The sequence below is a fragment of the Tachypleus tridentatus genome, chromosome 7, assembly GCF_004210375.1.
Source record: "Tachypleus tridentatus isolate NWPU-2018 chromosome 7, ASM421037v1, whole genome shotgun sequence".
Classification (NCBI taxonomy): domain Eukaryota; kingdom Metazoa; phylum Arthropoda; class Merostomata; order Xiphosura; family Limulidae; genus Tachypleus; species Tachypleus tridentatus.
The window spans coordinates 56,725,049-56,749,871 of NC_134831.1; the positions used below are offsets into that span (position 1 = coordinate 56,725,049).

Here is a 24,823-nt window from a genome sequence, read left to right on the forward strand (position 1 = left end):
GGATTTCTTTCACTATGTTCTTCACACTCAGAACTCAAAGTGAGTTGTGGATGAAGTTTCAAACTTTTTTCACTAATCTTAAACATTTGTGTTTAATGATGTACTTCTTGAGAAAACTCTGTCATTTTTAGGTAAAGAGTATAGTAAGAATATGAGTATTTTGTAACATAATTCTTGCAAAAAAATCACTCATCTAAGGTGGAAATCTATTTTGTGAGTGAATATATAACATGCTACTATGCAGTCTATTTATGTTAAGTTACAATTTAAATTTCATTCTGTTTATTGAGTGACAGTATCAAAGTTTCAGTTATAGTTATACAATATGAATTGTTTCATTTCACTTTAGAAAAAAACAATTAAAACTGTGAAGCAAACCAAATCACAATACTTTATAGTAAATGTAACACTTACTGTCATCTCGCTTAACTCTTGCATAGTCTTGAATGTTGTCAGAAAGTGATCTTTCTTCTAAAATCCAAGACAAACATATTAAAAATGTTTAAAATCATCAGTTGCAGTAGTGGAAGATAACTGTAACCACTACAGGTCTAAATTACATAACACTTTAAAAATGTACAACTTTTAATCAAAATTTTAGAGCATTATCATAAACTTTTCAGAACCTTAGGAGTGAGCTAAATAAGAAATCTATAACAGCATTAACAGATATGAGCACAGAATTAAAAAAAGAACATAAAAATTTAATTTAAGTTAAAAAGTGAAGTTATAATTTTCCTATAATGAAAATATTTCAAACAGGTACTAATATGATCTCACATAAATAGCTATTCTCATTGAGTGGTGTCCTCTATATGCAAAACGTTCTTTTTTTTTTGCATACTTCAAGTCTTGATGCTCCCACCCACCTGGAATTGCCTGATTCTAATGTGTCTTACATGCAAATTATCATGCAACAACTCTCCATCAATAAGAGTGCAATATGTTCTTGACACGACACCTGTGACTATCTTCAATCATACCAAACAATCACTTCGAATTTAGGTAGACAAATAAAAGCAGTAGTTTTCAGTGGGGAGGATGAGTGGGAGGTGTAAGAAGAGGTAAATACCTGCCAGGAATATATCTGAGTTTAGAAAATTTATAACTTCCAATAAAATGCATTACCTCTGCTGATATAAATAGCTAAAATCTCACATTGATTAGTGTGAGTGAAAAAGAGATGCACCCATGAAAGCATCTGAAGGACACTCCCAAAGAGATATTCGGAGTTGAAGATCACACATGAGAGTGTGCACCATTTCTGTACCAGCTATATTCTTCACTCAGTGAGGAAAAACGTGTTGCAGATATGGGCAGAAATAAGGAAGTAGTACAACAAATAGGGAGAGAACTATGATTTAATAGTGATCTGAACCATACTATACATGAATCTCAGTCCCATAATACATAAATGTGGGTGAAAGTAAATGGATGTGCTTTCAAGTTTAGAGTGACTAAGGTACAATGGACTGTACACAGCAGGTTAGATGCATGCAAAACCAAAGCCACTCACAATCAACAGCAATGTGAGGTTAGGAAAGTTTATGAGTCCAGAGAGAATCTCATACTCTACGAATAAGACGCATAACTGCAATGTGAGAAACTGATCAATCAATCTGGGAACCTGACATCAAAAAGATGTCTGTGTAATGTAAACCATCCAACTCAAAATTAAAATAATGGGAACCATCCCAAGCACAGTAACATCCTTGGAGTAATAAGAACATTGAGAGGTAGCAAAATGTGCAAGTACATCCACCATGACGCATGACATGGATGGAGTAACAAGAGTATAACTGATTGAGGGAATAGAGACATGTAATACAAGTGTGAGGACTTATGTTTATTGGTTTGGCTCTAAATCCAAACCCTAGCTAATGGGAACCAACATCCACATGGGAGTAGGATTAGGGATATCCCAATTTGAAGAGGTGATCTGTATTTGTAATGGCTCACTTCATTGTTACATAGCAGAGGTTATTTCATCATCTACACCAGCAGAACACCACTACTTTACTCTCAACTGAATGGATTTATCATCACCTAAGTATATATTATTTGTTTTTCATTAACACATTCAAGAAGATGCCTCTATGGTTCACCACCTCAGCAGCTTGGAACTGGAAAGGGTTAATGATTCTGAATCTCCACAAGAAGAAAACGGGGAGATAAAGTGCAGTGGAAAGTCTGGAGGATTAACAACATCTGTGACAATGCAAAGGGTGACCACTAAACACAGTTTTCAAAAGCAGACTATACTGATTTATTCAATACAAAGCAAGAAGGGATGGGCAGCTATTCCCTTCTACTATATTCATGAGGTCTGTAGGTGAGTACAGTCCGGGACATGCATATTAATGAAGCAAATATGTTTCAAGAACAAACCTGGAAGCAACCTTGTGCAACACCCTATCTCAGCATTGTGCCTTTGGTGGCCATGAAATTATAATTCTTAAGCCATCATAGTCTTACAGTGTGGCTTTTACTAGTTTAAATATACCTGGAGAAGCACCACTCACCACATAGTGGGATCCTGTATATATATATAAAAAGTTGGGACGTACGCCTGAAAATAAGAGGTACGCATACTAGAAGGTAACTTATCTACTTACCTAGTTACAGTTTCACAAAAGGATGAAGGATGGCAACATTGGAATGATGGTACCCTGACAAGGAATAAATAGCTATCTAACGTATAGAATGAGAGTTGAATGTATGAGGTGTAGTCCCAGTACTTGATAGACAAAGTGAATCCAATTGACAATGGGTCTGAAATGCAGGTAAAAGGGAAGGTGCATGATTAGTGTGAAGACATCAGGAGTTGATGATGGAAAGAAGGATATAAAGAATAAATGGCAAATAAAATCACAATCCAAACCCAATGGATCAGGGAGGAAGGGGCAAAAATGTACACACAAAGCAGTGGAGCAAGAAAAGGAAATTGTGGGAAATGGATACAATGGATAAAACAACAACTTGAAAACAATGAAGTAACCAAAATTATGTACTGGACTACCAAGATAATCTGAATAATCTGAAACCATCCAAGAAGAAATGTGGAAGATGGTAAGAGATGGAAAAGTTGAAAGGAATATACCACATATGCCACAAAAATACAGGTTAATAAAATTAATCCAGAATAAAGGAAACAAGCAGGCTGAAAAAGCAGAGAAACCTACTGGTCAGGGAAACCACCATGAAAGACCTGAATTGGAGTGACATGGATGAACAAACATTTTGGGGGAAAACTAATGAAAAAAGAATAAACTACCATAATAAACTGAATGTAATCCTGTCTAAACATATTGACAGCTGAGGCAAGTGAATGATGTATTAGAGAACAAAATCAAAAGAGGTAATTACCTGAGAATTGATAAAAATTCAAAACTTCACATCAAGGAGTACCCACAGGAGACACAGCTCAAAATATTTTAAGGATTGAGAGTTCATTCCTTGAGAGAAAATGTAATGGGACTAGAAAGTCAATAAGAAGCAAAAACACAAATACTTGTAATATAACCCTTCAAGAGATGTATGCTAAGTACATGTGTTCGAAAAGGAAGATCCACTGTCTACAACAAAAAGAACAAAAGCTGACACCTCTATAGAAATGAAACATGATTAGTCAAGTCTGGACAAAATGAAGAGAATACACAAAAGCACATTGGACTGGTGGAAATATCAGGATATGAAGGAAATAAGACCTTTTTCCTTAAAACCATAGTCCTCAAGCCTTCTAATGATCAAATCACATCCAAACCACTGTAGATAAACATGGAAAAGAGAAATAATCCAGAAGAGAGGAAGGAAGTAGAAAACTGACTATTGTAGGGAGTATGATCATCTGTCAATACATGTAGATGAAGAGGGAAAGAAGAAATCTATGAAGATAATCAAATGGATGGTACCAATGGAGAAGTGTTTAAAAATGCAGAAAAACATATCCAACTACTTGAACTGACTGGGGAAGAAGTATGCGAGTAAGTTAAAACTATCTCATTCAGAAGGAGCTAACCACAGCTAGGCTTCCAATGAATGGTGTAGGTAAAATCTCTCAAAATGTGAAAATTGAGTAAAATGCAAACCACCCCACAAAAGACATTTGATACTAAAACTAGTCCAAAAGGGCAAGGCACAAAAGTGAGACTGAATCATATGGTGAAATACCTTAAGATAGCATCTCACAACATGGAAAATAGGTATGTGAACTGTGGGCATTCCTAGACATAGAGAAATGTCAAACCCAAATGTGATCAAAAACTACATATGAAAACAGAGAAGACCCAAGAAGTCACTGAATTGAGACCAAGCAATCCAGAACCCTGAACAGCATCAAACATACAAGATAAATGGAGAAAACCTATATGCAGGACATGTAAAGAATTTGAAATAGCCAGACCTGTAAAAAAACAAAAAATGGACCAGTGGAGGAAAAAAACTGACTGTAAGTCATTTTAAGAAGCGGATGGTAGACAAACAGCACTGCCCAACCCAAGAAGATCCAAAAAGGAAAGACATAACATGTGGAGGGAATGAACTGAAAATAGCACACCCAAAACATGGAGTGCAGAAGGAGTAGGTATTCCATGAAAATTTCAAAATAGATAGAAACCTATGAAAGGAAGTGAAAGGTAAATGTTACCTGAAGGAGAGTAGATAGAATAAAATGAAACTGAAAAAACTAAGTAGGGAAGAAAGTGGATAGGAATCTGAAGGACATAAAACCAAGAAGATCTACATGATGGCAAGCTAAGGCAAAAAGAACTAAAACCTGTATATGGCAAGGTGAAGAAGTATCCATTTGCAAAAGAGAGACAAAAAGATCATAAAGAAACAATTGCAAAGGAGAATATACTGTGAAATGTGTTTAAAACAAAACAAAAACTGAGACGGGCTAAAAAAGATTTTGTAATAGAGGCTTAGAAAGCATATCCATGCTGGACAGTTTGAAATTATAGAAGAAAATTGAGTAATACTGGAAACAAGTAGCATGGATCCCAGGCCCCAGAGGTCCACATAAATTAATTTAAAGGTAATAAGTACAAATTATAAATTAAATGAAATTAATGGTAAGAAATTTGGTAGTGATAGAAACATGTGCAGTACATGTTATGTGTTGAAGAACAATGAAATGGTTAACTGAACTAATGATGAATCAGAAGTATAACCACAGCTACACCAATAATAACAGATAGTTGTTAAGCATAAGCTAGCAAGATATTTAACTTAATTAGCAATTAATCTGCAAATAGAAGTAAACCTAAAATAACACACATGTTGAGCCTAATCGAACAGTGTAGGAAAAAAGATATCACTAAACTCTAAAATAAAACTCTTACCTAACTATTGTTAGGTAATAAGCATAATAATAATGGAAATGAAATAAACGGTAATTTATAAAATGAAATAAATGTGTCTTCACAATAACCTATATGTGAGACATTACATCAGGAGGAAAGAACTGAATAATTAAACTAATGATTAACATACCAGTAAGATGAATTACAGGTAATTCTAAAATAAAAAAGACCATGGTAAGCGTAGCCAAATGCCACAGAAGAAAAGACAGAATTCAGACTAAATGCTTACCTAAACTTGACTATCAGTAATAACCAATCTAACAAAACTTATGTTGTGGAACCTAAATAACTGCAAATAATAACATTAACAATAAAAGTATACAAAAAACCATAACAGTGTAATGTCCTATATTTCAAATGTGAGGGCCTCCAAACTTGAGCCCAGGCCTGATGAAATTTATTTAACTGGATGATCAATTTCCTGATAAAGTAAAGCCAAAAATCTTCCTGTAAAGTACCACAACCTGAAGCTTGTGTGAATGTGTTAATAAAACATATAGCATTCAAAGTGGTAACATAGAATTTATAATGCAAAAATAAATAACCATCTGTGTTGGCAGAAACAAAAAAGTTTTGTAATGAAGTAATAAGTTCATAACTATGTACAAATATATAAAATAATTCCACTTCAGAATAACTCAACAAATTACAGTTATCACTATTGTATAATAAAGAGTAAACCTGTTGACAGAAGTAGTTAATACAAAAATATGGAAAAAAAGTAAAATAAAAGAGCTGAAGAGATCTGAAGAGATCAGAAATTAAGTGTTACAACATGAGAACTGTTAAACGAAAAGCAACAATTTGGTAGAATTGAGCAGAGGGAATCACATGCATTAAGAGAGTATATCACACTCTTATAGGTGGAGTGTTGTCACATAATGATTTGTACATGAAATAAATTGGAATCAGTCAATTCCAAATGGGTGGGAGAACCAAGGCTTGTGGCATTCGTAAAAAAAACGTTTTGGATATAAAGGGCAGCATGGAACAAGAACAGTCATTTAGATGAATAGAAGTAATGAACTCTATCAGAAAATTAGACTTAAGAAATTATTTAGCAATATATGCATGTAAAACACTTAAGTTTACACCTCTAAATTCGAATAAGGTGATGAATCAAACATACATCAAATCACTGGTTTAGCTTAGATAACTAAGTATTTTTTATGTAATAAATGTGAAGGGTGATTCCTAAAACCTTCATAGAACCTATAATATAATCCAGAGCTAGCCCTTAGTATGTATAGTATACAATCTGGGCATCAACATCTGATCAAGAGGTCAGTTAAAATATTAACAGAAAAAAAAAAGTTGCAGCCAAAGCTTCTAAACCAGTCAAAATAAGAAATTAACACACTCTTGCTTTCAGATCTTGAAACAAGGTTTATTTATGAGTAATATATTTTATCAATTTGTATATTATATGAGAAGAGCATAAGGCTTTTAGAAGATATTAGTGATAAAGAAATAAAAGGGTATAATTAATGCATTGGAAAATTAAAATGATTATGTTTGAAACTTTAAGTTTTGTATTTTACAGTATTGCTTAGCATGTATTCAATAAATATTTTTGCATTGTGAATTACAACTTTGTGTTCTTTATTTCTTAAAGAATTCTCCTTGAGTTGTCCTAATCTTTAAGTCTCCTAAACAGCATTTTTGATATTTAAAGAAACACTTGTAATAGTGAATGCAAAAAAAACCATATATCTGTTTCACATTAATAAATAATCAAATATGCTATAATGGTCATTTGCATGGTACTTAATAATAATAAAGAGAATAGATGTACATATTCCTAGCAAAACAATCTTATACAGACATAAGTTAAAAGCTCTGAATATTATAAATCTTATCTGAAGTTAAAGGTCATACAAAATGCATTTTGAAATATTCATAAGCTATTTCTTTATAGTTCTTTATTTTTTATTCATTTCAAATTAAAATCTTTTTTTAAAATATGTATACTTTATAGCTAGTACTTAAACAAAATAAACAAATTAAAGAAATTTTCCTTTACCTTTTCTCATTAAGAAGTTTTAATAAAATCATAAAAATTGAACAAAAACTCACTTCTTTTTGGGAAACCTAAATTTCGGAGTAATGCGTCAGGCAACAGATCGAAAACATCATTTCCAGGCATTCTTGGATTTATAACTTGTTGTATTTCTTCTTTAACTTCGTTCACTTTAACATCAATATCAAACTAAATGAAAAATGAGTCTATTTAAAAATAATGCCTTACGTGTTCATTAATAAAGAGACACTGACACAAAGAATTAACAATTAAATGTTAAAAAGCAAAAACACTGGTCATGGCACACAAAAACACTTAAAATATTCATGTACTTAGGATAAACACCTCACAAATAATTTTTAGTCATTTACACTATAAACAAAAATTTTATTGCAAGAGCATTATTTCACAAAAACATGGGGGATAGTCTGACCTTGCATGGCCTCTCCCAGTTCAGTTGGAGGCCTTATGCAATGCCACTGTTTGCTTGTACATGTTAACTTCATCTGACAAGAAATGTCTCATAGAAACTAGTCCTAATTTATAAAAGTAAATTTTCCATGTAAATTCCAATATGCATAAAATAACTAAGTGTTATTATATGAATCTAATACATATTTATAACATAACTTATGTAAACCTTATCCTGCACTTTTCACGAAAAATGTTAAAGATGAAAACAAAAAAAAAACTATTAAAAATAATATCACTGTTGAAATGTAATACATGCCAATAATATATCAATCAAATGACAACAAAGCTAGTTTACTTTCAACGGATTTACTTACTTCAGTAATCACTTGTAATTCCATCACTTCTAACTTACAAAAGTAATTTACCTTGCATAACTTTTCTGGAGGCACAGGAACGTTGTACTTCAATTCAACAGCTAACTGGCCCATTCCATAACCTGTTGTGTTAAAGATAAGATGTCCTCCTAGATTTGAAATCTGGTAAAAAAATTAAATTTTTCTTGAATATATCTTCTCTTCTTGGAATTTGTGATTAAAATAGTTAAGTCAATCTATGAAAAAAACACTAAAAACTGTTTATTACACAAATATGTGTAAACAAAATGTTTCTATAGATGGAAAATAAATTATGATAATAATCCAATGTGTACAGAGATGGTCCATTGGACTAACCAAATATTGCCAGAATTCTCAGTTTTCATTGTGTATTTTTACAAAACAGGTCAAGCTTTCAGTCAAATGTCTAAGTTGGTTCTACACAAAAATGAGATGTTTTACAAACATATTTGTACTCAGTAAATATCTGAGGCTTGTTGACATCAGGCTGCTTCAAACTCTGATAAGTTGAGTGAGTTCAAGATGATATTCGTGTGAAGAATAAGTATATTATTGTCCATTGTACAATGAGCATATTATATATTTACATTACCTCTAGAGCCTCTGAAATGCATGTACAAGTTTTTTTTTTCACTATTCCTGTACTCTGTATCTGGTATTTACTCTTTTCTAACATGAACTGTCACTAAATCAGCAGCATAAGATGGCAATAAATAAATTATAATTCTAAGATAATATTAAGTTAAATGGCACTTTGTAGTAGGTCATGGTATATATACTTTGATCTCTTTAGAATTAACAACAACATTTTACAACAAATGAGTTACATGGAAAATATGACCACTTGGTTACTAAACTTCCTTAAGACTACTTATATATATCTGTGTGAAGCAAGTTAAAACCTAAAAATAATTAGTGAACAGAAAGTTTATATCAATAAAAAAAAACCTGTGGAAATTAACTGATGCTGAAAAGAAAATTTAATAGTTTGATCTATTGTTCTACTTGTGATATTCATAATAGATTATTATTGAACATAAGTATTAATCTACTCAAAATTTATATAAGTTGGTTTCTGTATCGTATTAAGCAAGCTAAGTTAAAAGGTAAAAAATATAACAAAGGAAAAACAAAACTGTAAAATGTGTGAAACTGCGTTCATACACGTGCTCTTAGAGAAAGAAGTCTTAAACCTCCAAAAGTTAGGATACTTTTTTCAGTTTATTTTTAATATTTGTTTATTGACTGTAAATGCACAGAGGCTTTTTTGGTTAAATTTTTAGTTTCATATACTTTGTTATGGACAGACCAGTAACCTAGGTTTTAGTAATCATATATTTCCTATATTTCTCTCCACCTATAACTTTAATTTTTATATTTTAATTTATGTTTCAGCTTGAAGTTTTGCTTTTTCTTAATGTACTAAAAGGTTTTAATCTTTTACTAAATAAACTGTTCCTACACTCACAGTTGTGTTGCCATAATCTCAGAGAAGAGAATGTCACGGTTTAACAGACAAAGAACAAATTTTCTAAGTAAAAGTTAAAATTAATTTTAATTTTTAATGCTTAAGATATCAGTGTCTAAAGAAAATAGAACTAACTTATGAGAAATACTATAGGAACAGACAATAATAATTTTATTTAATTACTGAAGGTGATAGACTCTGAGAACACAATTCCACCACTGGACTGTATTATTTTAAAAATAAGTTTCATAAGTAAAATCAGCAACTTTAACTGTGCCTGGTAAGGAGCTGCAAATTAGAGACTTATAGATAGGAAATAAAAAAAATGATACCTGCAAAAAGTTAACTCCAATTTAACTACAAACTCATCAAAAACTATTGAAACTAACTCAAAAATTATTCTGAAACTATAATTTAAGTGTTCTCACTAGCCCATGACCTGAACTGATAGAGAAATATTCTGCCCAACATTTGTAGTTACTAGACTGTCACTGTTTATCAATCTACATCATTGCTTTCTAACTGCATAACCCAATAAGATGTGTATCTTTGGCATTTCTAAACTGTAACAACAACTTTTTTATCCTATGTTATACCATAGTCAGGGGACAAAGTTAATGAAAAGTACTTGACAAACATGAAAAAACAAGGTGATTCAACATATATATATTTTTTCATCAATAGCTTCAAACAAAGAAATAAACTTATACACAACCAATAATGTGATCAGAAGAGTTAAGAGAACCAGTAAATGACATAACACACGTTATGTTATCCTTTAGGATATCATTATATGACTACTGATCCTGACAGGTATCTTTAAGGGTAAATTACAAGCAAAGAATTATTTTGTTTGGAAGATTCACACATCCTCACACTCTTAATTCCTTATACAATCATACAACAGTTAAAAGCAATCAAAAATTTTATTCTAAACTTATTTTTGTGTGATGAGCTTTCAAGTTACCATCAATCCAGTTAGTAATCTGCAAGTCTACATTTATTCTACTTCTTTTGTTTCATTTTAAACTTAAATACACAATTCCTTTTAGACTATCAGCACAAATTTTGTGTCACAACCAGAAAGGGTTATAAAAAGTCTCCCAAGGAGTTACAAAGATATGAACCATCTTCCCACTTTTACTGTTTATTATATAAACAAGTACTAATATAAAAAAGTTACATTTATTGTTCTAATCAATATTCCATGTTTTGGTATCTGAAGCTCTAAGTTTAATAAATACTGGTAGCAAAGCACTAAAACTTGTAAAAGAGTTGTGACAAACAAATTCAGTGGTTAAATTGAGATTTTGAGAGATGTAATTTCCCTTTGTGATCTGCTTTGTATTAGCAATGTGACACAATAAAGAACATACACTTCCTGAGAAGAACATATTCAAATGTTAATAGCATCATTTTTTATATTCTAATGAAAAATCAATTTAATCACTGAACACAGTTTAGTAAACCTTGCCCTGTTGGATAATTTTTGGTTATTGCCCAAAATCAGATAGGTATTTCATCATCCATAGCTGAAATAGGTCTCTAGCTAACATAAAACACTACACAGTCCTCTGAATAAGGTGTTTTCACGGAGAAATAGGTGTAATATTAGGCAACCATGAGTTACATATTTTTAATTGGCTCTAACATATTCTATACAATATTGAAGTAATAAGAATCATGAAATGAAAAAAAAACAACATTAATATATGCTTTGGTCAACAATAAATATTTTTCTTTAATACTTTATATCATAAAAACAAGCTTACATGCACAAGAAAAATAATAAGAAAAACACAATTTCAGTCAAAAAACCCAGACTCTCTTCAAAAAAATACTTGTAACTCTGACATAACATGTATTTACATATAACCTGATAAATACTAAAATTTCTTTTAATACAAGAAATACAGCTATTAACTTAGAAATTAACACTAAACAATGACTGTCTATCTATAATTAACATGAAATTCTTAACTCCACATGTACATTACTTTTTCTATCCTGTTCATGTATGTGTGTGTGTGTATATATGGTGTATTCCACCAATTCTCTTTATTTTTAAGCTTTATAAACCTGATATTAAATACCAAAATTAACTAACTATACCTAAACACCACAAATCTATGGCATTTATTTTTGGTGTTTTTTAAATACACTACATAACAAAGCCATATTTACTGTTGAAGATGTGATACGACTTTTCTCAGTTTTATTATTAATGTGTTGCATGCATTACCTCATATACAACACTTGCCACTTAACACATGTAGGTTGTTTTTTTTTAAATAATTAATGAAAAAGTACCAAACAGGATAATTTGAAGAGACAAATGTAATCTTACAACTAATGTCCTACTAAATTTGAAGGACAAACAAGCTTATGAAAGATATGGTTCTACAAGCAATGCTACATTATGGTATTAGAAAGGAAATGTTTCACCAATATTATTAATCAAATGAAAAGTTAAAAAATATTTGTTAAAGATCCTACTGTTTTAAGCCAGAACAATGTTAATTCATAACTTAGCATGTATATTTCTTCTAGACAATCATTTTTAAAGGTTTTCAAAACACAGGCAAATATGAAAATAATGTTTAAAATACATAAAAATAAATAATATGTTTCATCAATGTTTTGTGGTACTTAATATTATTAAAATATAAGATAATCAGCAAGACAGATACCCAACTGTAATCTTGTGTATGTACATGTTTATATTTATTTTGATGTCATGCACTATATTGTTATTTACCATAAATATAAGTTTTGTGTTTAGTTACTTAAATATGACAATTTATGGCAAACTGCCAGTACTTATTCTGAACTGTTTCATGAAATCACATTTAGCTTAAAAGTTTTGGAACTGACTCTGTTATGTTGGTTTCCACACCAAAACACTTAAAAATAATTTTTTTATTTCCTTATACTAGCAGATGGGGTAACAAAACAGTAGAATCATGTCATAGATGGCCAAAAAATAGCTTTAAAGCACCCCAAGTTGCATGTCTGTAAACACAATGCAATAACCAGACTACAAAGAGGTATCATATGAATATATGCAAGACAGAATTAGAATTTTTTGCAGTGCAGATATTTTCAATGTCACAAAATAAAGACTTTTACAAGGTACTTGAAGAAAGTAAATGTTTTAAAGGTAGGCTATTTGAAATGATTTTTACAGGCTTCAGTGGTTTCCTAGATGGTCTGTAAACAGACACTCATATCTTTCTCTCTCTCCTATAATACATATTACATAATACCATATTTCTTTAGTATTCTCATTCAGAGCTCCATAAATTAAGTCAGGGTTATGTGATAATTTCAAAACAGGTATTACTTTCTGTAGCAAAATCAGTCAAGGAAAATACGCATTTTTTTATTGGATAGTTATATCTTACACTATCCTGTGTATATAGGGCCACTTCACAATTATTACTTATGCAAAAACTGTCAGCCACACAGTAACATGGATTGTAAGAGAACTTTTGAAGCTTCTGCTGTTGAAAAAGCAGAGGTATTTCTGAAGATTTGTGATCCAATTTTGTGGTTAAATGCTACAGAGAAAATGTGGAATATATAAGCAATATTTGGTGTGTTTAATAAGTTTTATCATTATTACTAGAAACCCAATCATGTTTTCATTAGTAACTGTTGATTTTAGTGTTTTCAGTTTACATTTTAAATTTAAAAGAATCTTTTATAAGTTAACATTTAATTAACTACAGTTTAGTTTTTTCTTCAATTTTTAAGTATTTTTTAAAATTTTCAATCTATTACAATGCAATAGTTCTTTCTGCTAGATCAGACAGCAACTGTTCCACTGATTCTTTACTATTTACCTTTAAAAAAAGTTTCTTGTTGTTTATCTTCACACTGATCTTCCATTATTCATTCCCCTCTGCAACAAATTACTGCATTTGTGCTTCCAAATACTAAAATGTAAATTTTTCATTGGTATGCTTGGTCTACCCTGAATCTTGTAATACCACATTTAAATGAAACTAATAATGTTCCAAGCAAAACCCTTTTAGATATATATATATAGTGGAATATTTTATATTAAATAACCCTTACCTGAAACTGTTGGAGAATATTAGCAGTGCTCTCTTTGAAATGAAGTTCTTTGAAGAAAGAAGGGTCATTGTTCAATGTAACATTACATTGCAAGTCTGTTTCAGGTTTCTTTGCCAGAATACTGAATTCTGACATAGCATATAAAGCGATAACTGTATCCTAAAAAGCAAAGAGCAAGGTTATAAGTTTCTTCAACTCAAATACAATCTATTATATTTATTTCTGTAGTTACTGTCTTATTTGGTTCTCACACAATAAATTCTCTAACTATTTATGGGGTTCCGAGTCCTTTAAAATTCAACATACAGTCATCAGAATTTAGATATGTGAATAATGTTACAGCACTACATCTAATTTATCACTCTGCATTATGTACCACGTCAACTGTTTCATGATTTTATTTACGTTACATATTACTTTCTTTTTTCCAATAAACATACAACCAAAAAAAAATTATGTTGAAAGACTTCTTTTCAATTTTCTCTTTGATGAAAAAAGAATTTCACGCTGTTTTCATGTCTGATAAAAACAATTAACATATTCTTTCCCCATATAAAATTGTTTTAAGTAAATATATTAAACATTCCCTAAAACTTTAAGTCCACTTTTTGCTTCATAAATTTTGGCATTTTCAATAACACAGGCCTGCAAATTTAAAATTCACAATGGTGGTTTTAATTTTAATAACATACTTTACCTAATTCAGTTACACACACTTTGAAAATAATATTCATTTTTTTTCTATCACATAAGAATCTTTTCACAAATTGAGAAGAAAAGAGAAAAACATTGATGTCAAACAAATATGCACCCTCATTTGTTTTGGTGAAATTTGTCTTTTAATGTCAAAATTGTGTGTTGTGGTTTTCTTTTATGTATTGCATCTGGAGTATCTCATTTCAATGACCAACAGTAATCAGCCATCATGCTGATGTTCTTCCTTCCCTGGTACATTCTATCCATTTCCCTGATGTACTGATTAAATTCTTCCCTTTGTTCTTTGCTAATGGCACTGAGACTTTCAGGGAAATAGTCAATATGTGAGTCTAAGAAATGAGCTTCAAGCTCATGTTACAATTCAACTCTTTGAATTTATTGAGAATGCTACTGATACTATTTTCATAAATTTGGGCCCTTGTTATTTCCTAAAAATTTAATAACATTTTTAAAGGAAACTTTCTTCATTGTCCTTTTGAACTGTTCATCTGAAGTCAATTTCCTAACCTAAGGCCCAACAAAAATCCTTTAAGTTTCACTTCTGTAAGAGCTGAGAAGTGCCTACGTAGATAATTGAAATAGTTGCTATCTTTGTCTAAGGCCTTTACAAACTGCTTCAACAACATACAAACGACTTTTAGGTTTCCACAAAATAGCCAACCATGCCATTTGTATTTGACCTTATTAAAAAGTTTGAGATTTTTGTATGTTTCCTTCAAATGAACCAAATGAGCAATAGAAACAGATGCATATATGTTACCATTGTAAAGGAGAAAACCTTTCAGACTTCTTTTGGAAGAATCAATGAACAATTGCCACTCACTAGGTTCATAGACTGCATCTCCTTGCATTGGTATTAATTCAGCAATATTGTAGCAATAAACCAATGAACCTTCTTGTGTATAAACTCCTTCTGTTGATTTCTGTACCAGTTTAAGGTTTTCCGTTGAGTAAGTAAGTTGTTAGCCTCTAGTCTGTACCTCAAATCTCTGAAGAATCCTTTGAAGGCCCAAATCTCTCACCAAATCATTAAGTTTGCCTTATGTGAAACGTTGTGGTTCACTAGATGTTTCAGGTTGAAAACAATCCCTATCACCATTTCTATTTACATCAGATTTTGAATCAAATGATACTGTATCAAGAGTCTCCAGGTACAGGTACATCAGGCCCACAAGTAACAGGTCTTACAGAAGACTGAAGGTTCAGATAAGAAATTTCCCTTTTATTTTGAGTGTTATAGCTTTGCATGTTACATGAGCAAAGATAGCAACCCTCTCCATGATTTCTAGGTTAACACCAGGTCATTGGAATTCCAAAATGCAAATACTTTTTCATACCTTTGTCCATTGTCTCAAATGTTTGGCACAAATGATGCAAACTGTGTGCAGAGCCTATTATTTGTCTTTGTCTCCAAGTTTAATTCCAAAATACGTGTAATATGGTTTTTTAACGAATTCTGTAATGTTTTGCCTCTCTTTTTTTACATAAACTTGACCACATGTATAATAGAATATGTTTGGATGATTTCCATAACCGCTTGTTGCCACAGTAACAAATAAATAACACCAAGAAAAAAAATAATGTCAATGTGCACACAAAAACAAATATCATCCAGAAATGGCAAGTTATGCAGCCTGTTAACCATGTATATATTAGCAGTATGCTCCCCATGTGTTCTTGAAATGTAGAGAAGACTCATATTTATAGCCAGTGGTTGTCAACTTTTTTAGTACAAAAAATTACCTGATCTCAATGAAAATGATTCTCTTATGTAAAAGTACATATAGTGTTTTGTGAAAAATCTGTATGTAATGGAGAAAAATAGATATCATTTTCAGATTCATCATACACGAATTACTGTAGAACATGCTAAAATTTCAAGACAATAAACCATTGCAGACCTATGTCATAATTAAAAAAACCTTTAATAATTAATATACTTCCTATTTGAAGAGAAAACGAAATATTAAGAATTGTCTTAAAAAAACAGAACCATGAACCCAGTGTTAAGTGGAAGAAATTAGTGAACTTAAATATATACAAGTAAAGTAATACCTGACATTGTTAACACACTTTGGCTTTCTTTGTTACCAGAACATTTTACAGCCTGTTGATGAAATAATAATGGCAAATATTTTAATAAATTCATAAATAGCATCCTCAACAACTTATAATATTAAGTATGTTTCATAGCTAATAACTATAACTTATTTGATTCTTAAATCTAAAGGAGTAACTTTGGTTTATACTTGTGTGGACTTGAATGCACCAGATAACGTTCTTTTGGAATTCAGCCAGTTTACAATACTGTTAGCATATTCAATATCATTGTTTAATATTTGAACCAGTAATCCATATCCAGCAGTCTCAATGGCTCGGGGACTGTTGGGGTCTCCCCAGTAATGGTAGTTTTTGTCTATAACAATGAAATTAAATAAGAAATAAATACTTACACTAAACACATTAAAAAACATTAAACTTAAATGCCTCAAAAAAGTGTAAAATACATGTCAAATGTAATTATGTAATTAATTATTAAATTAAAAAAGGCATAATATCTTGTATATATCTTATAAATAACTGTAATCAGAAAATACCTATGTACTTTGAATTTTTTTTCATATACATATTAGGATTTTTTGCCAGAATAATATATTTTGACACATCATACAAAGTAACAACTGTGTCCCAAAAAAACAAAGAACAAGGCTTTTTCAACTCAAATACAATCCAATATATTTATTTCTGTAGCACCAGTCTTATTTTTTCTCACACAAAGTGAATATTATGATTACTAGGTAACTCCAATAAAAAATACCTTCATTCACAAGCTTATAAATCTACTATTTTGATATCATCATAAGCCTTACAACTAACAAATTGTTACTCAATAAAATAACTGCAGTAGTCTCTTAACTCAATATTTCATTTTTATTTTATTTTTATTAATATTTTAAGGCTAAAGAGATAAACATGTTTTCTAAAGTGGTTTATGCTTTATTTTTGCTTGCTATACAACAGTATATATACTGATCTCACACTGTAAATTTTTTACATTCTCGACACTTAATATGGTATTTATATAAACACTTATCAACAAGATGCTAGGTAGAATTTTACCAGCTTTTACAGAAAATACAAGCATATGGTGCAGAAAACAATTATTGTGCCCCTACTTATAAACAAAATGGAACAGAAGTACATTTTTTGATGTGATTCTGTACACACACACACAAGATGCAAATTCTAATGTCTCAATGGTTGCACAACAGTTCTAAATCAGAATGCGACAAACAATTAACTTCATACAAAGCTCATTACTGTCTTCAAAACATTTACACTACTGCCATGTATAAATCAGATATTCTTTTATTCTACAAAATGTGAGAAATATCATACATATTTCACAATACTTCTTCTATTGAGTATAAAACCAATACTTTCTTTTTCTTGTTAATACTCTTCACTAGCAGAAGTAGAACAAAGGAAGTTGCCATCAAGCACCTTGATTTAAGCTTAAATCTTGCTTATATTGTCCTAAGGTATGAGCTTAACTGTTTAGGCAAATTAAAACAACAAAGAGAAGAGACAGATTCAGAAATAATTAAGTCCTTCAAGTGAATTTGACATTTTTATATTTGTCATATGGAAAAGGAGCAACTCAATATATTTTCCATAATGTTTCAAATGAAAAAATTAATTTTTTAGATTTAAAATTAATCATCAGGCAAAAACATTTTGTGCTGAAATTTTATAAGTAACATAATTCTTTTATTTGAATTTCAGTTCTATACTTGGCATTCTGAATGAAAAACAAACAGTGCTTTCTGGTAGTTAGTCATTATGACTCAAGTCAAGATCAACATTATTTTATGTACTAAAACAGTATATACTTAAATTTCAAAAACTGACAACGTACCTGCCTGAAAGGTTGCCATAGTAAGAAGTTTTCGATTGGCTTCCACCTTGGCATTATTACCAGCTAAAGACAGGGCATATGCAACTAATGACATAATGTATGGGTCCTGGATATGTGGAACCTTAATTTCCAGATATGCTGCTGCACGGATTTTTGCAAGTTTTAATCCCTAATGTGAAAAAAACAAACAAAAAACTTTCTAACATCAATATTTTAACTTAAATAATTTAAAAATTAAAACCAAATAATTGTACTTGATTGTTTATTATAAAGCTAGTATTAAAAAGATTATTTTGCCCTTTGAAAAGCAACATAAATAGTAACATTTTGAAAAATATTCTAAAAATTAAAGAGATTAGTTGCATTGAGAAAAAGCATCTAAAGAATAAAATTATTTATTATGTAAATTGGAGAGCAAACTAACTTATTTACAATGTAGCACCAAAATGAAACTATATCACTTATTTTTATAGTGTTTGCTTGTGTGTAGGTAAGTATGAAGTTAAATCTATATGGAGTGAATGAGTCAATACATATTTTTTTTAAAAGCATATCTTATATTTACGTACTGGAACAGTGGTACAGGAACATTCATGCAAAGCCATCAGTACAAAAGCTGTCATTGGTAATGCTCCCTTCACACCACCCTAAAGATTTGAACAATTCATTCATCAATCATTAGGTTGTGAACAAAACAAGCAAGTAATAATAAAGCATCAAATGTTGAAAACACAAGATAGCAATTTTGTTTTTCTTTTTTCCACCTCTTAAAATTCAATGCTATCAGAATGGCAACTTAAAATAATACTATTAATAAACATCAAACAATTATTACACTATGCCATCAGAGCTAGATATTGATAATGACAGACAATCAAACTATAGAAAAATTTTTCTAACATTACAAAATGTAAGTTATATCATCCTCAGCAAAATATCAGTATATATATATTTTGAATGTGTTTTAATCATGTCTTTTAAAAAATCCATTTATTAAAACACCAAACCTATAATGTATAGAAAAAAGAAGAAATTCCAGTGTTTAACTACAAATCAAGTATGTTTTCTATGAAATTGTATGTAATAAAGTATAACAAATGAGTACTAATATCCTTATAACTACCACAAGAAAGCAAGGATAGCACTTGCTTACTATTTAGAAAAATTTATAAAAAAGATGTCAACCGATTTCTTTGAATAATATTATATTATGCTGAAAAGGCCTCTCAGTTAATACTATAACACGACAGTTTTTCATCCTAGATACTATGGTTTATAAATCTTAACAACATAACAAATATTTGTTATTTTAAACTGTAACTAATTAGTCAATAACTTAGAAATAAAGATTAACCTGTTAAAAGTGGCTAGGACAGATCTTGGAGAAGGTATGTCACACACAGAAATACAGATCTTAACTTATCCTAACAGTACAACTAGGATTTGGTTAAGAAACATTCAGTAGTGTAATATTTTTTACATTCAGATCTATTTCTCCATGCTGAATATGATAATGGGATCAAGAATGGGTTTTAAAACTAAATTATACCTATACCAGAGATGCCAACTAATTCAAATGACTGAGTGTAATGACTGTAGACAGAGCTTGTTATCATTTGCGGCTACTAGGCCTGACCAATGTCTCTAAGCTGTTTATTATTATATTATTATTATAACTATTATTATTTATTACTGCTATAGATTGCTCATTTATGACTGTGTTTTGTGTATTTAATAAATAAATTTTAAAGCATTCTAAAATTATGTCTTTATTTAGTTCAGAGTAACAAACATACTTGTAAAACAGCATTGAACATGCACAAACAGTAAGCAGAAAAAGCCTTTGTGTAAGGACTAGTTTATATCATGTTTATGACATATATTGTAATAGTTTTGCAGCTGCTACAGCCTTTGCTTTCATGAGAATGTTTCTGGATGGTTGGGAGTTATAACAACATTGTCCATTTGACTACATATACATCTTGTGTGTTATAATACTGCTCAAAACTGAGGTGCTCAAGTTTGGTCTGAACTTGCTTTTGTTTTTTAGTCACTAAACTAAATATCCTTTCACTGTCAGCATGAGAATGGATGATTGTAAGAATGTCATACTTCTGGTTGCCAGTTCCTTCTTTAACTGTAGATAGTTGAACCCAAAACTTGTCAACATTCAACTGAAGAACAGTTTCTGAGAAAGTATCACTTTAATAGTTCAAATATTGCCCTTCCAACTTGTCAATAGTGTCCTGCTCATGTATATTGACAAGGGCAGGATATTGGTCTGTGAAGAAGCATAGAGAAGAGAAATATTTGCTGACTTTCAGTTTTGGATCAGCAACCTCTGCTTGAATCAGAAGTTCATCATTTAGAGGGAAATGTTTCATCATGTAATTTGTAGCTGCAATATAGTATTTCTTGACACTGGTGTAGAAGCTGATCAGGTCCAGGCCCTTTTCATATTTAACAATGTATTCCTTGGCAGCATTTCCAATAGAAACTGCCTCATCAGATTTGTGTAAGGATTCATTATTGTAGTCAAGTTCAGTGATGTTGCCTTCAAGATATTCTGGCTTGATGTATCTGACAAGTATATTTTTAACTTGTGTAATCAGAGTTCTATACATAATGTGTATGCAAGGTTGTTCTCTTTGCAATACCAAATTGGCTTGCTCAAATAGAGGAATTGCAAACTGAAGAAAAAGACAAAATAACAAGTTCATTTGGTTGCCCAAGAAAACTGTTAACTTACCTAACTTGCTCTGCTCATAACTTTTCTTGGTTACTTCCTTTATAGCTTTCATTTTCTTCTCTTTTTTCATTGATTGTCTCTTCTTGATTGTCTTCAAGGTCAGATTGCCTAAACATATATTGAGTTATATCAAATGTTTCTTTGTCTGCTTTTGTGTCCCTGTGTGGCTGAGAGGATGTCTTGACTGTGTCCCTGTGTGGCTGAGAGGATATCCTGACTGTTAAAGTCTTGCTACCTGACTGAGCTGCACATTTAGATCCTTTTGAATCTGGTTTTTTCCTTTTCACAGTGAAAATACTTCTTCAATGGCTTCCACATGTCCAATATTCTGTTGAGGCACACCCAAAGTGAGAGCCATCTTGTGTTAATAAGTTGTAGAAATTTTCTTGTTTCTTTGTCATACAATCCTTGAAACTCTTTGAAATGTTGTTTTATGCTAGCACTTTTGTCCAGAAAATAGTAGATATCTATCAATATATCAGAAACTGGGCAGGTCAGTTCTCTGGAAGCTTTCTGGGCAGCAATATTCATGAGGTGACAGGCACAGCCCATGAAGTAAATGCTAGGCTGTCATCTTGAAATGTGTCCCATCACACCTTTACTTATACCAGATATAACTGAGGCATTGCCTGAAGAAAAACTAAGACAGTTTTCCCATGAAATTTTCCTCTTTGTCAGTTCATGGTCCAAAAGCTTGAAAATATTCTCTCCGTTGAAGCTTCTTTCCATTCCACCATTGTCAAAAGAGAACAAACAATTTTTCCAAACAAAGGGTCAAGATATCATACAACCACTGGATACAGTTTTGAGTCATTCATGTCTGTGGATCCATCTGTGACTAAACTGTAAGCACTGTTAGTAAGTATGCTTGAAATCATTTTGTCATTTTCACAACCCAACATTTGTACAATGGCTGTAGTTTTGGTTCTAGCACAGCCATATTTTTTGCTATATTAGAGTCTGGGAACATTTTTCTGAATATGCAGATGTCCTGCATGATTGGCTACAGCTAGGGGTAAATTATGAGCAATGACAAATTGCGTGAACATCACTTCTGCATTTATGGTTTCATATTCTGAATTCTTACTCATAAATGCCGTTATCTGCATCGTTTTTGTCTTCGTCTCAGCCTTTTGTTGGTGAGATGCCGATTTTGTATGTCTGGAACAATCGTTTATCCCGCCATGCGCCACAGAAAAATCGATGTAACAAACTGTACAAAATGCATAACTATCACTGACTTTTGATGCAATGACTGGATATTTTGTACTATACTCTTTCCTAAATTTGTGATTCACAGTTTTAATCCTTTTAGATTTGCTAGAAACAAGACAATTTGGTGAATGAGGCCTCTTTTTTTTTCATCTTGCGAACGATCACGTTGGTGTTTCTATGCCGCTTAGAAAACAAGAAATACCCATCTACGCCAGTGCTGATTGGCTGACAAGCACTGATGATGTAACTATGGATTCCCAGATGTACCCAGTATGGAGAAGCACTGCACTAAAACTATTGGTAGACGTCAGAGATACAAATATTTTTTATTATTTCAAGCACAAACTTGATTATCACAAGTAGCCATTTGGACTATGTCTTTTATTTATTATCAAAATTTATTTGTATCTCACTAGAAATTTTCTTTTCACCCCTTTCAAGCCCTGGGGGGAACAGTTTATCACTTTATTATATAGGCCTATATAATATATAATAATTTGGGAATTACAATAAGTCGTAATATTTGTCTGTATGAGCATATAGTCGTAATGTATACATCAAAATCGTAATGATTACGCTCAAATCGTAATGGTTGGCATCTCTGCCATACTGAATTACAAAATCATCAGGTTCAGTTTATGATATCTTGCAGATTATATGTACAAGCCGAATATGGCAAAATTATTAATAAAAAAGTTATTATTAAGCTTGAATATTGGAGACACACTGATGATGTATGAAAAGAATAATGCAGATAAATTAATTTCCATCACAGTAGTTAAGTACATAATTAGCATTTCAACAAACAGAAATTGCAAAATGAAATGCCAAAATGTTGATACAATTGTAAAAAAGAATTACTACACTGCTCCAGAACAAACTGGTGGACAGTCAAGTAGCTTAACATCGTCTGTAAACATATTTTAAAATATTAATAAAGATGAATGTTTTTTACATTAAAAATAATTTTTGTAACAAACATAAAAATGCAATCGACAGGTTTCACTCCTCGAGATCTTTGATATCTGTATTGATCAACCTAAACTATTAAGTCTAAACTTTTGTAAAATATTTTAAGAAAAGGAAAAAATAATTTTCAAGTTTCTTTTTCTGGGAAAACTTCATTTACAATAACACAAATTAAATCACATGTTTTCCAATTTAAAATGAATAACTTATTATGATGTTAGCAATAAAATTATGATTATGACTTATCATGCCTACAAGTATACATGTTCTACACATAAAAGTAACATATCAGCATAAAAAACTATTTTACATATCAAACATAAAATGAATGAAAAAGGCGTTTTTTTCAATGATTTGTGGATCATGTTTTTTATTTAAATAGTTTGACTGTTTACAGTATTATTTTTATTAAACAACATATGAAAAAGTAAAAAAAATGAAATTTACATATAATTAATTCCAAATCCACAGCTTTTAGTTTTAAATCTGGTTACTAAAAGAGAAACACCATGCAGAATTATATGACATCGAAATATCTATGCAATACAAGTTGGGAAACACTTGAAATATGAGGTAGGATTTTTTAGTACTCGGAATACAAAAAATTAATTTTGGACTATCACACAAATGTTATAATGTATACACCTTTACATTTTTTCCTTGTTGGGTGTTCTATAATGCATGAAATGAATTTAATTTTCATTTGGGGATCTCTTGAAGGTTAAAAAAGTAATCCTAAATGCCAAATATGTTATTGTGCTTGTTTTGGTATATTTTTTATTTTTAACATTAATCAATTGTTTAATTTTCTTTGTAAGGACAATGATAATAACTTCTTTTTTGTATATATTATCAGCATAAACAAGGTCAATAGATAGATTTGTTGTGTATCATTTATAACAATGAAAACATTAAAAACAAGCAAACAACAAATATAAAGAACCTAACTGATTTATATTAAATGTTGAGTATCATATTTATGCTTGGTTTAAAAAGAATTAACAGAATTTTCAAGATCAACCTAAACTATACTTGCAATCATTTCCTGATGAATGACAGGTTTTTCATCTACAAATGAACCATCTGGTTTCTGTCTCTGAACAAGCCATTGCATACCACTACATATCACTTTCTCATCAATTTCAATTAGCTTTTGTGCCTGACAGAACACTCTCATCACAAAGGCTGTTAACCTAGAAGAATTGAGGTTCAATAAATGTTGATGTAACTGTTAATTTCATGAGAAATTTTTTTTTGAAAGTTCACCTACAGCCTCCAAAACTTTAAAGTTACTCTCTAATACAATCATAAAAAATTTAAATAGGTTTACAGCATAGAAGTTAGAATGGATTTAATGAAAGAAAACTTCTGCAAAATTAGAGAGTTCAATAAACTTATTTCTCATAAAAGAAGATTATTGTAACAATAAATGATTAAGGAAAGTATCCGTTTTAAATGTTTTTTTAAATTAAATCTTTAAGAATTTTGCTCACAAAAAATCTATAAGGCAATAT

The 24,823-nt window shown here is 30.8% G+C and overlaps 1 protein-coding gene across 1 annotated transcript in view; it reads right to left on the minus strand.

The window, feature by feature from the left end:
* LOC143255725 (venom factor-like) overlaps positions 1 to 24,823 on the minus strand; it is a 117,016-nt gene that overhangs the window by 17,037 nt on the left and 75,156 nt on the right. Inside the window, 8 exon segments of the mRNA XM_076511860.1 lie at positions 415 to 471; positions 7,440 to 7,572; positions 8,223 to 8,333; positions 13,741 to 13,899; positions 16,707 to 16,873; positions 18,377 to 18,545; positions 18,946 to 19,023; positions 24,346 to 24,502. Coding sequence (XP_076367975.1) covers positions 415 to 471; positions 7,440 to 7,572; positions 8,223 to 8,333; positions 13,741 to 13,899; positions 16,707 to 16,873; positions 18,377 to 18,545; positions 18,946 to 19,023; positions 24,346 to 24,502 — 1,031 coding nt within the window.